Source organism: Pelodiscus sinensis, chromosome 23 (genome assembly GCF_049634645.1).
Source record: "Pelodiscus sinensis isolate JC-2024 chromosome 23, ASM4963464v1, whole genome shotgun sequence".
Lineage (NCBI taxonomy): Eukaryota > Metazoa > Chordata > Testudines > Trionychidae > Pelodiscus > Pelodiscus sinensis.
Window position 1 is genome coordinate 20,234,441 of NC_134733.1, and position 16,036 is coordinate 20,250,476.

The 16,036-nt window shown below is 48.9% G+C and overlaps 1 protein-coding gene across 4 annotated transcripts in view; it reads left to right on the plus strand.

Annotated features, from left to right (window-relative positions):
• Positions 1–15,522, plus strand: part of LOC102454721 (tumor necrosis factor receptor superfamily member 14) — a 42,510-nt gene extending 26,988 nt beyond the window's left edge. For 3 of the 4 annotated variants that reach the window (XM_075906679.1, XM_075906677.1, XM_075906680.1), the window contains exons 2-8: positions 366–471; positions 2,151–2,276; positions 3,614–3,769; positions 5,465–5,555; positions 6,751–6,935; positions 8,014–8,030; positions 10,332–15,522. In XM_075906679.1, coding sequence (XP_075762794.1) covers positions 459–471; positions 2,151–2,276; positions 3,614–3,769; positions 5,465–5,555; positions 6,751–6,935; positions 8,014–8,030; positions 10,332–10,436 — 693 coding nt within the window. In that variant the 5' untranslated portion in view covers positions 366–458 and the 3' untranslated portion in view covers positions 10,437–15,522. Of the gene's footprint in view, positions 1–365; positions 472–2,150; positions 2,277–3,613; positions 3,770–5,464; positions 5,556–6,750; positions 6,936–8,013; positions 8,031–8,859; positions 8,944–10,331 lie in introns of all 4 variants that reach the window. The other variant, XM_075906678.1, reaches the window with a different exon arrangement.
• Positions 15,523–16,036: the final 514 nt, after the last annotated feature.

Here is a 16,036-nt window from a genome sequence, read left to right on the forward strand (position 1 = left end):
GAGAGGGCGCAGGGTCTGTTTAAAGGGGTAGCAGGGGAACCAGGAAGGAAATGGGTGGAGGAGGCTCTATCTGGCCGCAGGGGTGGTGTTTTCCTTGTTCATATAGCTCCTAGCTACTTTCAGGGGAGAGCAGCTTGTCACATGACCCCGGGGCCCAGAAGTGATCGCGGTAACAGGCAGCATGAGAACCCTATGGCAAAGACGCGTAGGGGCCTGATCCTCACTGCGTCCAGGGCAGAGAAAAGACCTTTCCAGGAGTGTCGTCACTGCTGAATCCCTGCCTGGCACCTGGGGATTCCTAGGGATCCAGGCCCCACTTGCGTGTGATGCAAATCAGAACCTCTTTCTTCTCTTCTTCCCTAAAGATTTTCTGCATTGTCCTCATAACACAGCTACCTCACCTGGCCGCTCTGCAGTGCTTCCCAGGCGAATACGAAATAAACGGCGAGTGCTGCCCCATGTGCAGTCCTGGTAGGTGCACGTTTGCTTCTTTTCAAAATCAAGACCCTTCCCTAGAGAGACCAATTGTCTGGCCTCCTCCAGGATCCTCGTCCCTATTGCTGAGAATGGGACTGGTGGTTGAGCTGCAAACAAACAGGGCTCTTACGTCACCTGTCACCGGGACGGGGGGGGGACGGGGGGGGACGTAGAGAGGATGGTTTCTGAGGCCTGGGACACAGGAGATCCGGGAGATGTTCTGTGATACTTCCGGCAAGTCACTGTCCCGGCAGCTCCTCCCTGCCTCGCCCGGGGAGGCCTTTCAGGGCATGTCTGCACTAGGAAATTATTTCAAAATAACTAAATTTGACTTACTCACTCCTGATCATACAAAATCGAACTAGCATGTCCCCACTACAGGGAAACCTCACAATGAGTAGGAGGCAGGCTCCGTTAACGTTAATGCTCTACCTCGACTTAGAGCCCTAGGAATCACTGGGGAGTAATTAGTGCAAATGACCCTGGGGAATAGTTATTCGAAATAGCGGCACCAGAGCATCCGCACTACCGCTATTTCGAAATTAACATTATTCCCTGTGAAAAACAAGAGTAGAGATATTGAAATAATCGGCCTGTTATTTTGTAAAAACAGGCTTGGTAGTGTGGATACTCCACTTATAAATTTGACTTAAGGGGAGTTATTTTGAAATAAAGTCCTAGTGTAGACCAGGGCTCAGAGGCCAGGCCAGCGAGGAGCAGCTGCCGGCCTGCTCCCTTGGGCTACGTCTAGACTTTGGGGTATCCCGCAAAAATCCTGCCGCATCCAAGGAACGCCTTTGCTCTTCCTCTTTTTTTCATGGAAGAGCAAGCGCGCTCTTTTGTGGAGCCCTGTGTACATTGTTTCACGAGGCATAAGGGCTCTGCTGAAAGAGGAGGCTGTCTAGACTGAGCCTAATGGCAGAAAAGCCGTGGGCAGCCACCTGACTTCCGTTGTCCCCTGGCCCTTTCTAGTCGTAGGATCCCTTCTGTCACTTGCCTCATCAGTGGAGTCTCCATCCTTCTAGGTGTAGGAAGGACAATACTCAGAACTGCCTCTTTTAAAGGGCCAAGGTCCCAACTAGGCACAGTGGGGACACAAGCATCTGTCCAAGGTCCCATGTCCTGTCACAGAATCTAAGCACGACTGTGCTAAGAATACACTGGAAAGGGAGGGTGGGTGTGAGCTAATGATACTGTTCCTGTCTATGCTGTACCTGTGTCATGCAGACACAGAGGATTTCGGGGATGGCGATCTATTCCTGGGACATTTAGGGTATGTCTAGACTACATGCCTCTGCCGGCAGGGGCATGTAAATTAGACTTACCGACATAGTTAATGAAGCGGGGATTTAAATATCCACCGCTTCATTAAAATAAAAATGGCCACCGCGCTGTGCCGGCTCAGCTGATCGTCAGCACAATGCGGCAGTCAAGATGTGGATCAGTCAACGAGGAAAGCCTTTGTCGACCGAACCCTTATGCCTGCGCAGAGGCATGTAGTCTAGACATACCCTTACTGTCTATTTCTAGGGGTAGTGGGAGCAACGTATAAAATCCATACACGGAAGGTGTGTATTTGCCAAGACTAACACCCAGCTTTCGCAGTCTCTGTATTATTGCATTGGCTGCATGAGCCTGATTTACACAGGAGCGAATTGTTTTGTTTGCTTCAGGGAGCAGAGTGGTCAGACACTGCAAATCAAATGTCAGCACGACGTGCATCCCTTGTGTGCATGACACATACACGGAGCATCCCAATGGCCTAACAGAGTGCCTGAGATGTAAAGTGTGCGATAAAGGTAAGGAAGCAGCTGTTCAGGCACAGGGGGGTTGAATAGTTTTTCTGAGTTGTCTCCCCTGGCTCGTACCCACAAAAGCAGGCCGGGATAGGACACAGGACTGGAAGTCAAGGGGCCTGCGTGCTGCTCACTGCTCTTTTACTGAGTCCCTGACAACCATGGGCTAGTCACCGAAATGGGGATTTCTTGCACAGAGCCTGGGACTTAGTCACACCTCTTCCATGAAGGTCTGTGGGTCCTCCCCGGAGACTGTTCTCAGGAGGAAAGTGGGTCTAGAGTGAGCAGAAGTGGAACACACACAATAGACAATGATCATAAAATATTTCAGATTAGACTCAGAGGAGTTGCCGTGTTAGTCTGTTTCAGCAAAGACGAGTCCTGTGTCAATTTAAAGACGGGTGGATTTCTTTGGGCACAAGTTTCCTCAGCTGCATGACGTGCAAACTTCTACTTCCTACTTGATGTATCTGACAAAGTGGGCTCCAGCCCACGAAACCTTGTGCCTAAATAAATGTTAATCTTTAAGGAGCCACGGGACTCCTGGTTATATTTCAGATTTTGTCCCTTGTCCTAGATCAGCAGCAACCCCATCCTCAGGATTTGTGTTCTACTCAGGGCAGGTGGTTAGAACCTTCCCTTCTGTATCACAGATCCTGAGCAGTGGCCGAGGAACACACACCCCTCTTGGGGGCTGGAGTGACACACGAGACTGCAAACCGCCACTGCGCTCTTCAGCTCTGGGGGCCACCAAGACCAAGTCCCCATCCTGAATTAGAACAGCCTGCAGGCTTCTCTATTTCCATCAGCAGCCTCTGGCCCCATAGGGCTATCCCAGCAGATGAGGGTCAGGAGGACAGCCAGGAGGAGGGATTGTGTAGCCTGTGCAGTGACAGCTCTACCCCACCCCACAGTCCCCCTCCAGTGGACTGCTCCTCCAGGGACCCACTGGGCCAGAGGTGAGGTGCTTTGTATGTTGCTACTGGGAGCCTGATTCTCCACCGCCTTTGGCATTATTATACCTGTGCAGATGACGGCAGAGTGGGTGCAAAGCAGGATTTCAACTGCAGCTGAGCAGAGAAGTCTGAATTGGGAGCAAATTTGCCCGCACCCTTTGCAGAGATGTAAATATAACACAGGGTGCAGGGCGGCTGAGAATCAGGCTCCAGATGGATCTGTGTACATGGCAACACTTGTTAAACGGAGTCATAACAAATCCTTCTAGCTCCTGTGCCGTGTAGTAGTGGATCCGTGAGGACTGAGGGTGCACATTAGTTTTTGTATCTGCTCGATCTGTTTCCTGTATAAACGTCTTTGTGGTGCATGTTGCTTTGCCTTAGGAGCCAGGCTGACGATAAAGGAAAAATGCACGTATACGAAGAACACCGTGTGCGGCTGCGCACTGGGGGATTTCTGTGTTCATCATGGAGACGGAGAGTGTGAAATGTGCCAACTCTCCACTGTCTGCCTCCCTGGCTCTAGGGTGAAGGTACCAGGTAAGGCAATAAAACTGCTGTAATAAAACCTGTGGCCCCAGGGCGAATGTGGAGCAGGACAAAACGGTTCAAAGCCAGGCCAGGCTGAGGTGAGGCAGGTGAGCCAGGGCAGTAGCAATGGAAGAGTTGCTGGGCTGTACATGGGCTCCCCACACTGAGGAGGTGACTGCCACGTGTAACACACCTGCACAGCCAGCCAGGCGCCAAGCAAAGACTTGTCAGGGGGTAGCCGTGTTAGTCTGAATCAAGCAGAGAGTTGTCACCCAAGTCAAGGGCCTGGGCTCTCAGCTCCCCACACTGCCCTCCTGGGTGGGTAGACACGCTCCTGGTTAGGACGTGCACCAGTGACCCGGGCATAGTTGTGTAAACATGCACCGCCGAGGTAAGTGCTGGGGTGGCTGTAAGTTGACTTGATATGTACAGTGAAAGCCTTGTTATCTGGCACTCTTGCGGAATGGGGGTTGCCGGCTAAGTGAATGTGCCGGATCACAAAGATTATTGCTCTGCCCAGCCCCCTACCACAGATCCGGCTCCCAGCAGCTTGAGGCAGGCAGAGGGGGAAGAACGTGGCTGTTGATGATGTCAGCCAACAGTACCGCTTGTCAGAAACCCCACAACAGCTGGCTGCACAGGCGGGAGTCAGGCGCAAGCACATAAATACACGGCAGTATTGTGGCTGGGGACAATTCGGTTAACAGATTTTTGCGGTGAACAGAGTGCCAGATCACAGAGCTTTCACTGTTCACAGATCAGCTAGTCCAGTTCCCCAGACCCACGTGCCCTCCTTCAGAAAACCTCACAAAGCCGCACTTTGTGAAATGCACTGAAAAGCAGGAGCTGCTGTGTCTTGTTCAGGAATCGCTTTGTCCAGGCCTGAGATCTGGGGATGGAAGAAGGCAGCTCGCTAAGAGAACCCAGCCTTGCATCACGCTAGATCAGGAAGGGAAGAATTGTAGAGTCAGTTGATTAGGAGTGGAATGTGGGTAAGTGGAGTGTAATTCTCCAGACAGGAGTGTGGTAAGATGTGCCTGGGCTTTCCGAGGCACAGGGACACCTGACTGGCTACCTGCTTCCATGACCCGTCACCAGAGGGTTTTACAGCTCCTGGGTGGTAACATCACTTGCTGACAATTCTGGGGTGTAATCCTGGCCCCTCTGAAGAGAATGGATTGGGCCAATGCCCCAGGATTTCACCATGTCTCCAAGTGAGCACCAGCTCAGCTGTGAGCACTGACCCTAGCCCAGCATAAGTCGGTAGCACAGCAGGAAAAGCGTTACATGATTTCAATCTCCAGCTGCCGTATCGTCACTTGGTGTCCTTTGGGCATGTGACCCTGCACTGCTGTGTCTCCTGCAGCTTTGTGCTATTACACAACTCGGCACCGTTACTTGGTTTCACTGTTCCTTTGGGAGTTTGGCCCTTGTCATGGCCCAGGTATGTGATGCAGCAGGAGGTGCCTTTTTCTACACGTGCCTGTGCTAGATGGAGTGCTGACATGTTCAAGTGCCAAGTAGGAATAAAATCCCAGCGCAGCTCAGTGCTTAAAGTGCTACTTCCCGGACTGACCCCCGGACTGGGGGTGCAACATGGTGGGGGTGCTAGTGGGGAGAAGGGGCTGGGGAGCTTCCTGAAATCAAAGCTCCCTTAGGCCACGCGTTCGGGAGAGAATCCAGTTTTGTCGTCTTCTTTCATAGGCACCGAGTTCAGTGACAACCAGTGTGAAGTTTGCCCCGATGGAACCTTCTCAGCATCCAATATGTCCCAGGCCTGCCAGCCATGGACCAAGTAGGTGACCGACTTCATGTGGCCTTTTCCCGGCACTGACTTTACACTCTTGCAGCCAGGGTGATTTCTTTGTATCTCAGTTTTGGGGCCACATCAGACCTGGTCTGTGATTCCCTGAAATTCAGCAGCTGGGGAGCACAACCCAGGATCCCCAGCAATCCCTTTCTGTACCCAGCACTCTCTGTTAGATCTGGATTGGCTTCAGGCCTGTTTTAAAACTTGACATGGGGTGGCTGGTGGGTTCTAATGGCAGGCCCCTCTGCCCCGGCCTCACTGCATCAGTGCAGTGACATGGTGAGAGACTCTGTGGGACCAGGCCCCATGCCAGACTGGGGCAGGGCCACTGGGCAGTGGGGCAGCCCTGGTCCATGGCCAGAGAGCCCCGTGGCCACAGGGGAGGGGGCAGATCACAGGTTCCAAATACACGTGGCACATTGTAGAATGAAGAGCTGACATTCAGCTTCTTCAATTATCCACCCCGGCCCAACGACCTTCTGCCTCCTTGCCAGGGGCTGCAGGGACCCGTGCAGCCCCTGGCACAGGCTAGGTCAGTTCTGAGGCCTACTACTAGGCCACTAATGGGGTTCTAAGCTGCCCTGGCCATGCCCCCTCCCTCAGCCAATCCATCTCCAGCCACGGCCAGCCCCCAAACCATGGCCCAGCTGTGCCAGGTGAGGCCCTATCCCACCACACAGCCCATTTGCCCGCCGAGCCATGCAAAGGGGGTGTTGAGCAATGGAGAATCTAGCCCTTTGGCTCACTCAGGGTTCACTCACAATGGACGGTTGTCCGAGGAGCACCCAAGTCAGCATGGGAGCCCCACTCTGTGCCGCTTGGGTACAGCAGGGACACTGGCGCTAAACACAGAGCCTTGCGCTGAGGTGTGGGCAGGAAAAGTGTCCGAGAGCAGTTCTGTGTCTGTATTGTGTGTACGTTCCCTGATAACCCTAATCCTATGCCCTGTTAACAAGCTGGGCCCTGAATTCTTTAATGTCCCGGCTTCTTCTGCTCCTGAAGCCTTGAAACGTGAGGGAGTTTGGCCTGGCTAGACTGCAGGCTCGGGCCCAGAATCCAGGTGGGGTCTTCTCACATTGGATCTGACTATATTAAGGTGTTCAGCTGATGGACCGACGGGTGAACCCAGATGGCTGTGGACACACTGACGTGTACAGTAACATGTCGCCCTTCATCCTAGGTGCGAAGAGCAAAGGATGACAGAAGCGAAGGCCGGGACACGTATTTCTGATGCCGTTTGTCAGCAAAGCAGCCTGTCCGGCGCTGTGATAGCTGTGATAATTATCCTTCTAGTCTTACTTGCGGCTTCAGGGGCTGGAGGCTACTTTTTATGGCCGAAAGTGAAGAGGAAATATAATGTAACATGTAAGTCAGAAAAGCGAGGGGCCTGTGAAAATCGTAAATGGGTGTATGGCGGGGGGAGGGGCGAGGTGTCAGACTGACAGAGTCAGCATTTGGCACAATGGTCTTTGTTTCACCCTGCCACATGCCAGCCTGTTACCTGACAGCCTCTTGTCACTGAGGATGCCCAGTATAGTCCAGATCTCCCTTCTGGGAAGAGTTGCCAGTAGGAGCCACTAACCCTCAATGGGGCCTATTTTATAGGGTGACCTGGCTGATCCCAGGCGAGGATGCTGTGCTTTAGCACCAGCTACTGTGGCTATGGACCCTGTCTATCTGGGGAAGATCCTCTCTCTTCCCAGCTTGTGCCTTACACTGGCCCTTGCCCCAGGCCAGCTTCTGCATTGGCTAAAAGTACCAGCTGTTCACATCCTCCCAGCAGCCTGGACCAGTTCTCCCCTTCCCCTGATCTGCCCCATTGCCTGGGGGATCTGCTCCCAAAGTTCCCTGTTCCATTTGCCGGGGGAGCAGTGATGTTCATGGAGCAGGAGTTTGCGTCCTGTTCAGAACCTGTTCCTCCTTCAGAGCTAAGTGCCTCCGCTAGGCCCTGGCCTTTGTCTCCCAGGAGAAGGGCACCGTGCTCAGGTCTAGGCGGGAATGTTCTTTGCTGCGCATAGCTGGGACTGGGACCCAGGGCTCCTGGATTGTGTCCTCAGCCCTGCCACGGCCAGAGCGTGAATTCTGGCCAGTCACTCAGTTCCGCTGCGGTGTCTGCAAATCGTTTTGCGTTTCCTAGAGGTGAGGCGCTATGTAAATGCAAAGGATTGTTAGAGCCCCAAATCCCATTGGATTAGCAACGTCACCAGCCCCCTTCCTCTCCCTGCGGGGTTTCCTCAAGTTGCTGCTAAGTGCAGCGCAGCGAGCGGTTACAGTGCGGGGGGACCCCGTTCTGTGCAGGCGCACACATGGCCACCCCTGAGTCGGAGAGAGCAGCTGGGCCTGCGTCTAAGGGCAGGACATGGCACTGGGACGGTGAACTGATACATTTATGTATTAAAGTGCACCGGAGTTTTCTGACGAGCTGGTTTCTTTTTCTTTGCAGGTAAACAGGGGACAGAGGTGAGTTGTCTGTTCTTTTATTTACTGGGATAAAGCAAGAGGAGCAGGGGCCTGCTTAATGGGGTGGGGGTGGGGAGTGTGTATGTGTTATAAATTGAGACCTGGGTTCTAAATCACTTCATCACTATGATCCCGATCCTCTTAGATCTGAAAAATATTTTGGCTCCTTGTGTCCGTGGGAGCCCGGAGCCTAAATCATAGAACCATAGAGCTGGAAGAGACCTCAGAAGGTCATCAAGTCCAGCCCCCTGCTCTAGGCAGGACCAATCCCAACTAAATCAACCCAGACAGGGCTTTGTCAAGCCGAGACTTAAAAATCTCTAGGGATGGAGACTCCACTACTTCCCTATTTCGGTCTCTGAGTGGATCTGGGCCAATGCACCTTACTTTCTTCATCTGTGAAATGGGACAGTGCTTATCTTGGGACATTCCCGAAGACGTGACTCAGTAGGAACGAGCCCCTTCCCCCACCTCCCCTGCACTGACACATGCACATTCTGTGGCTGTGCAAGGCCCTGAAAATGGCAGAACCAATGACCTGGGCTGTGCATAGACCCTGATTGCTCCAGGCTGTTTGTAAAGTGCTGTGTGATTCCTGAGTGGAAGGTATCATAGAAATGCAAAGTTCAGCATTTAGCATGCCCCAGGGTAAAGGACCCCACTAAGTGGACAGCCATAATCCAAACAATGTAATAAACCTTAGCAAGGAATGGCTTGACTGCGTCTTAATTCCAGTTTTATTGAGAGCACAATTGAAAGCAAAATAATCTTTAAAATCTGTAAATTAAAATGGATTTTTTCCTTTTCTTTTGGCCCTTTAATCTCTCAGGCATGCAACCCGGAGCCTGTTTCCCAAACTGCTATTTCCCTGTTACCGGGAAGCTAATATCTCTTACTGGACCAGCTTCTGTGGGTAAGAGACACGGTTTTGATCCTCACAGAGCTTGTCTACAGGTCTGGAAAAGGGAACTGGAGCATCATAGCTAAATACAAGCTGGGGCAGATTTTGGTGTGTCTCATCCACAACCATGTGGGCGATACCTGACAGTCCTGGCACTCTGGAATGGACTTGCACTAGAAAATGATCAAAGACCAAAACACCCTGTGACCCACATGAGTGACCGCTGGTCACAAAGCAGTCACTCCGTCCCTGGCTTTTCATTCCTCGCCCTCAAACGACATCGGACGAACCTGGAGCTTAGGCAAGGGCTGCACTACAAACTTACACCCATACAGTCACCTCGCTGAGGAGGGAAAAATCCCCCCCGCCTCCTCCGCAGATTGATGTAGTTCTACCGACCAAACCCGTGTGCAGACAGCGCTATGGCGACGGGAGAGCTGCTCCCATTGACGCAGCACCTGGCTCTCTCGGGGTGATTAATGACCCGACAGGAGCTCTTCTGGAGGGGTTGTAGGGTCTTCACTAGAGCGCTACAGCAGCTCAACCCACCAGTGCAGTCTTGCCCATAATGCATCACTCTGCTAGAGAGTAAAAACCATGGAGACAGCAGGGATACTGGTTACACTGGTCATCACAACGATGTGTAACTGACTAACCCTGCATTGTCCTGTGGCTCACAAGGGTGGTCATTGCCCACTTTGTTTAAATGGTTTCTTGCAACACCTGTTAACCTCCTACGCTGAACAATCTGGCCCACCTTGTATTTCTGTTACACGCGGGTTACTTTTCCCAGTTCTGAAAGGGAGCTCTGGGAAGTTCAAAAGCTTGTCTCTTCCATCCCCAGTAGTTGGCTCAAGAAAAAATACGACCTTTCTTCCCTTGTCTGCCTTTCAGCGTATTTGGTTTGGAAATGGGCATCTCTAGCCCAGCGGCTGTTTTATATCAGGTACTTTAAGATGACCTGAAAGCCAGTTACAAAGTCTAAGATCTGTTCTGCAAGTATTGGATAGGAAAAAATTATGCCTGAGAGCAACATTCCCTCCTCTCTGTTCAATCCATGTGCGGAATTAATTTTGATGTGCATGGAGGCATGTGCCAATGTGCACCACAAGTAGAAAGAAAACCTAGCCATGGGTGCTCTGTTAATCAGCTGGGCAGCATTTCACTCTCATCTGAGTGACTTCACAAGTGGGACACTTACAGGGAACACTGTCTGACAGTGTAACTTACACTTTTGTCCTAAGTGGGGAACTACAGTAAAAAGTATAATCCATTGTAATGAATTGAACAACATACTGTAGGACAGAACTCCAGCAGGTGATAGGTAAATGTACCAGCTGTTTCATTGACAATAACTGAAAGTTCATAATGTCTTTGTTTTACTTTGTCATGTTTTAAAGGACGAGCAAAAACAGGCTGAGCCTTTGAAAGACAATAGAGCTGGTACACTTCCTGTTCAGGAAACTGTTACAGAAAATGCAAAATCCTCTCCTGGAAGCATCTGAACAAGCAAAGACAAGAGCCGACGCACTGTTCCAAGTGGGGGAAGAGAGCAAGCAAAGCCATTCGTCAGCCCTGCCAGTGGGAGAGGGGAACCAGAGAGAGGAGTCCTGACTAGAGAGCTACGGGAAATGGGCACCAGCTCTGGTCTCTTCCGCAGCATCAGGGCTACTCTAGAAACCTGAGTGATCAATGACAGAGAATTGCCCCGAGTGTAATGGCTGGAGGCCTCTGAAAATCCCTCTTCACTGGATTCTAGTGAACCTCATCGTCACCTTAGTCTCCATGGCTACCTCCTGTTACTCTGATGCCTTCCTCACACAGACACTGCTGTGGGTAATGTCTGCAGACTGTGGGCTCGTGGATATTTCTGTTTAGTTACTGGATGCAGAGCTGGCCCAAGCTACAGGCTGACCGGGCTACTGCCCAGGACACTGCAGTGTAGGGGACTCCGCGTGGGGGCTGCTGGACCGGATGGGCGCGGGGCTGTGCATGCGCCGGTTCCCCGGGGGTAGGACTGCGCATGGGCCTGGCACCTGGGGTGGGGCCGCCACACTCCTGGGGCCCGGGGCGCATGAATGGCTCAGGTCAGCCCTGACTTGATGATATAGTAAATTGCGGGTCTGTAACATGGATTCAGCAGGCCTCTATTGAGGCCTGTAACATGAAAACAGCAACTGGCCGGTTACCTGGTGAGCAAGACTTTGGTTCAGTAACACGGCAGCCACGAAAGAGGCCCTATTGATAATTGTGTGATTGTGTAAGTTAGATCGAACATGGAAGGATATAGGGAGGCACCGGGTACAGACTGTAAGCCTAAGGGGAGTAGTGGAACATCTTAATAAGACATGTCTTGGTATAAAGAATCCCCAAATACTAATGTACATACTGACCTAGGATCAGGACTGGGCTGAAATTGACAGCATGAAGGATAGTAAGTAAGCCCCCCTTCCGTAAGGTGAGGGGTGGTAACTAGGCAACAGAGAGTGGCAACCTTGTGCATAAAGAAGTGATGTAAGAAGTTTGTACATATCTATAAAAGGGCACCACAAAGAGCGAACACTGACCGACCTTGGGCCAGAGGGATGCACTAGGCATCTGAAACGACAGGTGTCATTGCCGACACTTACAGAATGCACAGTGGCTGAACGCTGGCTAGCCGCTGTTAATATCTGTTATTTGGCAATAGGCCTGCTATGTGTTGGTACATTGTCAACGTGCCAAATGCACAGTGGTTTAGGTTTGAGAATTTCTGCTAACAACTGTTAATGCATCGCATTTGATAATAAATCTGCTCCATGATTTTACCCTTGCCAGCATCTGTCGTTTCCGAGGGCTCTCAGAGATCTCCTGTGTTGACCCAAGTACACTGGGTCTAACACTCTAGATAAAGGGTGTGCTGACATTGACGCATGCAGCCGAAAGTTTATCATCACCGATAGAGTAGAGGTTCGGTCAGGAGTGCACTGGGACAACCCTGAGAACCCTGACCAGATGACACTGAGACACGGACAGTACAACAGATGAAACCATCTATTCATTAAAATGTTTGCAAGTTTCTTCTCAGGCATCATGCTGGCTCTCCAGACACAAAAACTTCCTGGTATCCAGGAATTTCTCCTGGACCCTTTGCTCTTTGGTCCATATTGAACCAGGAGAACACAAAACACATCATCAAAATGATATAATACACAGCATTAGTTTTATAACTAGACAGTAGACTATAGAATCAAGTGTTGTAGCGCAGTAAATATTAGCTGTTAATATCTCACCCTACATTAACCCTTTACTTTTAATGTCCCTTGTTTATCAGATTGGCTTTGAACCTTCTTAGTGGCTAATATAAAATCCCAGGTGAGAAGAAGGGTTGGAAATAAAGCAAAACCTTTGCGTAGTAGAGATTGGAGGGTGAATGCACCATCTTGCTGCCCTTGACAAAGCAGCAGTCAGATGGCTGGATAATAAGAACATAAGAATGGCCATAATGGGTCAGACTAAAGGTCCATCCACCCCAGTATCCTGTCTGCCGAGAGTGGCCAATGCCAGGTGTCCCAGAGGGAGCGAATCGAACAGGCAATCTCTCTCATGCCATCCATCTCCACCCTCTGACAAACAGAGGCTAGGGACACCATTCCTTACCCATGCTGCCTAATAGCCGTTTATGGACTTAACCTCCATGAATTTATCTAGTTCTCTTTTAAACCCTGTTATAGTCCTAGCCTTCACAGCCTCCTCAGGCAAGGAGTTCCACAGATTGACCACAGGCTGACTGTGCAGTGCGTGAAGACAATTTTTCTTTTATTTGTTTTAAACCTGCTGCCCATTAGTTTCATTTGGTGGACCCTAGTTCTTATATTATGGGAACAAGTAAATAACTTTTCCTTATTCACTTTCTCCACACCACTCATGATTTTATAGACCTCTATCATATCCCCCCTTAGTCTCCTCCTTTCCAAGCTGAAAAGTCCCAGTCTCTTGAATCTCTCCTCATATGGGATCCGTTCCAAACCCCTAATCATTTTAGTTGCCCTTCTCTGAACCTTTTCTAGTGCCAGTATATCTTTTCTGAAATGAGACGATAAATGTATCGACTTGTGATGCATCTGACAGAAGAAGATAATGGAGTCACATTTCCTGCCTAGCACCTTTTTTGTCAGCTTTTTAAGCCATTCAGTGATTGGATGAGAGACATTACAAGCAGAAGGAGTGGTTTGGTTAAGAGCTATGACACAGTGTAAGCGCCTCAGGGGAGAGAAAGGAGCTAAGTATCACTGCTATTCACTGACCTTCTGAGCGGCAATTTCACTCACTGAATCCTAGACTGGAAGGGGCCTTGAGAGTCATCTAGTCCAATCTCCTGCCCTAAATATTATCTAGAGCATCCCTGACAGATGTTTGTCTAATCTGCTCTTAAAAATCTCCAGTGAAGGAGATTCCACAATCTCCCTGGGCAATTTATTGTAAGTGTGCACCCACCTTATACGAAACCTAAACAGCCCTTGATGCAATTTAACTCCATTGCTTCTTGTTCTATCATTGGAGGTTAAGAAGAATAATTTTTCCTCACTTCTTGTAAAAAACTTTTATGTACTGAAACTGTTGTCATGTCCCCTCTGGGTCTTCTCTTCCCCAGACCAAACAAAAATCTGTCAAATCATGTTTTTCTAGACCTTTAATCATTATTGTTGCTCTTCTCTGTACTTTCTCCAGCTTGTCCACATCTTTCCTGAAATGTGGTGGCAAAAACTGAACTCAGTACTCCAGCTGAAGTCTAATGTTATGCTTCTAATGTATTTGAAGAATGTTTTCTTGTTACCATTGATGTCTCTAGCTACTTTTGTCTCATTGTGTGCTTTGGCTTTTCTAATTTTATCCCTAAAGACTTGTGTTATTTGTTTGTATTCATCCTCTCTAATGTGACTTAGTTTCCACTTTTTGTAGTACTCTTGTCAGTGTCAGATGGTTGATGATCTCTGTTAAACCAGGGTGGCCACGAAGGGGTGTTCCATATTCTGTATGGGTATGTCTACGCTAGCCCCCTAGTTCAAACTAGGGAGGCTGAGGGCAACCGAAGTTGCTAATGAAGCGCGGGATTTAAATATCCCGCGCTTGATTAGCATAATCCCGACCAGTCATCATTTTTGGAAACTGACTAGCCCGAAGTAACTGCCCGCATCTACACGTGGCAGAGAAGCGGGATTATGATATAAACCCCTTAGTTTGAATTAACTGTTAAACAACATTCCATGAGGAGTAACAGTTAATTCGAACTAAGGGGTTTATCTCGGAATCCCGCTTCTCTGCCACATGTAGACGCGGGCAGTTACTTCGGGCTAGTCAGTTTCCAAAATGGCGTCCGTCCGGGATTATGCTAATCAAGCACGGGATATTTAAATCCTGTGCTTCATTAGCAACTTCAGTCACCCTCATTAGCCTCCCTAGTTTGAATTAGGGGGCTAGTTTAGACATTCCCTCAGGAAATAGGCTTATGAATATAGCTAACTGAAACATGCTTTGTGCGATATACTGTACTTCATTTGATATATCATGGAATAGTTATGAAATCATGAATATAATTATCCTATTTGTATGCATGGATCATTTCTAGATCTGAAGTCAGGAATAGTGACTAATCAAATCTACTGTATGTTCATGTTTGGAAAAGCCTAGTTAACCAAAATGCAGTATTTTATTGTTGGTCTAAGAATATAAGTATAATGATGGCAATAAGTCCTGTATAAGGATTAATTTTGTAAATTCTGTTTGCTTCTGTTTCATCCTGCCAGATAGGGGCTGTGTCCAGACTCAGGGGTTTTTTCGAAAAAAGTAGCCTTTTTTTCGAAAAAACTTCACCTGCGTCTAGACTGCAGCTGCGTTCTTTCGAAATTAAATCGAAAGAATGTGGCTTTTCTTTCGACGGTGGTAAACCTAATTCCACGAGGAAGAAGGCCTTCTTTCGAAAGTGCTCTTTCGAAAGAAGGCGTTCTTGAAAGCAAACAGGCTTTTTAGAAAGAGAGCATCCAGACTCACTGGGTGCTTTCTTTCGAAAAAGCGGCTTACTTTTTCGAAATTCCGTGTGCAGTCAAGACGCTCTCTTTTGAAAGAGGCTTGCAGTCTAGACATAGCCAGGGTGATTAGACGACGTTTACTATAAGATCTTGCTTCTTGTTATCATTACAAATTAAGTTGTGCCTCTATGATGCAATGCAGATTAAGTTGTATAAGATCTTTTAATTATTTTTTTTAGTAATTATATAATCCTTTCTAAAATTATTTAACAAGAAATTCCCTGTAAATTGTTTGGTCAGGATGTGAGCTTAGTTAAGGATAATTGTGAAAGCCACCACAAATGCCCAGAAGAAGTGAGAACCTTGAAGACAACCAGGAAGAAGGCAGACATCCCCAAGAGTAAGACAACAATCTGATAACAATGGGAAGCCTAACAATAACCATCAATGGATAGCTGTGGAATACTCTGACTTGAGCCATGACAGACTGGTCACTATAAGATCATCCATAGCACCCATGTGTGTGTGATGCATTTAGTGCTTTTCATGTTGTATTTTCAATAAACACAGCGTATTGCCTTTCCTCCTTTGTAAGCATGACATTTTGGGTGGAGACGTGAAAAAGGAACGGTATGCACTGTGGCTATTGGTAAAAGTTGCTAAAAGTGGTTGTGATAATATGTAACTATGTATAAATTAGTTGATTATGCAGGTATGCACACCCCCAGTTATAGAACTACCAGGAAAGAGAGAGAAGAATTAGGTTTCTTTGCTCCCACTTTGGTAGACATGGGTGGAAGGGTTGGGGGGGGGGGGGGGGGAGTACATTTGTCCAAGGTGTACACACTCTCGGTTGTAGCAGGACTGAGCAAGGGAGAAAGATTCAGCATCCCTCTCTCCAACCAGGCGGCTCGGGGAATGACGGTGAGGATACCTTTGGCCGTAGCAGGACCGCACTCAAAGGAGGAAGGGACTCGGCCCCTGTTAGAAGGATGTTGGGTTTGTGACGATTATTAGAATAACTTGTAGGGTGAGATATTACATGTAGTGTAGTAAGCCTAGTTCATGTGCTTTATTTTGCTTAGTACCCTACTTTG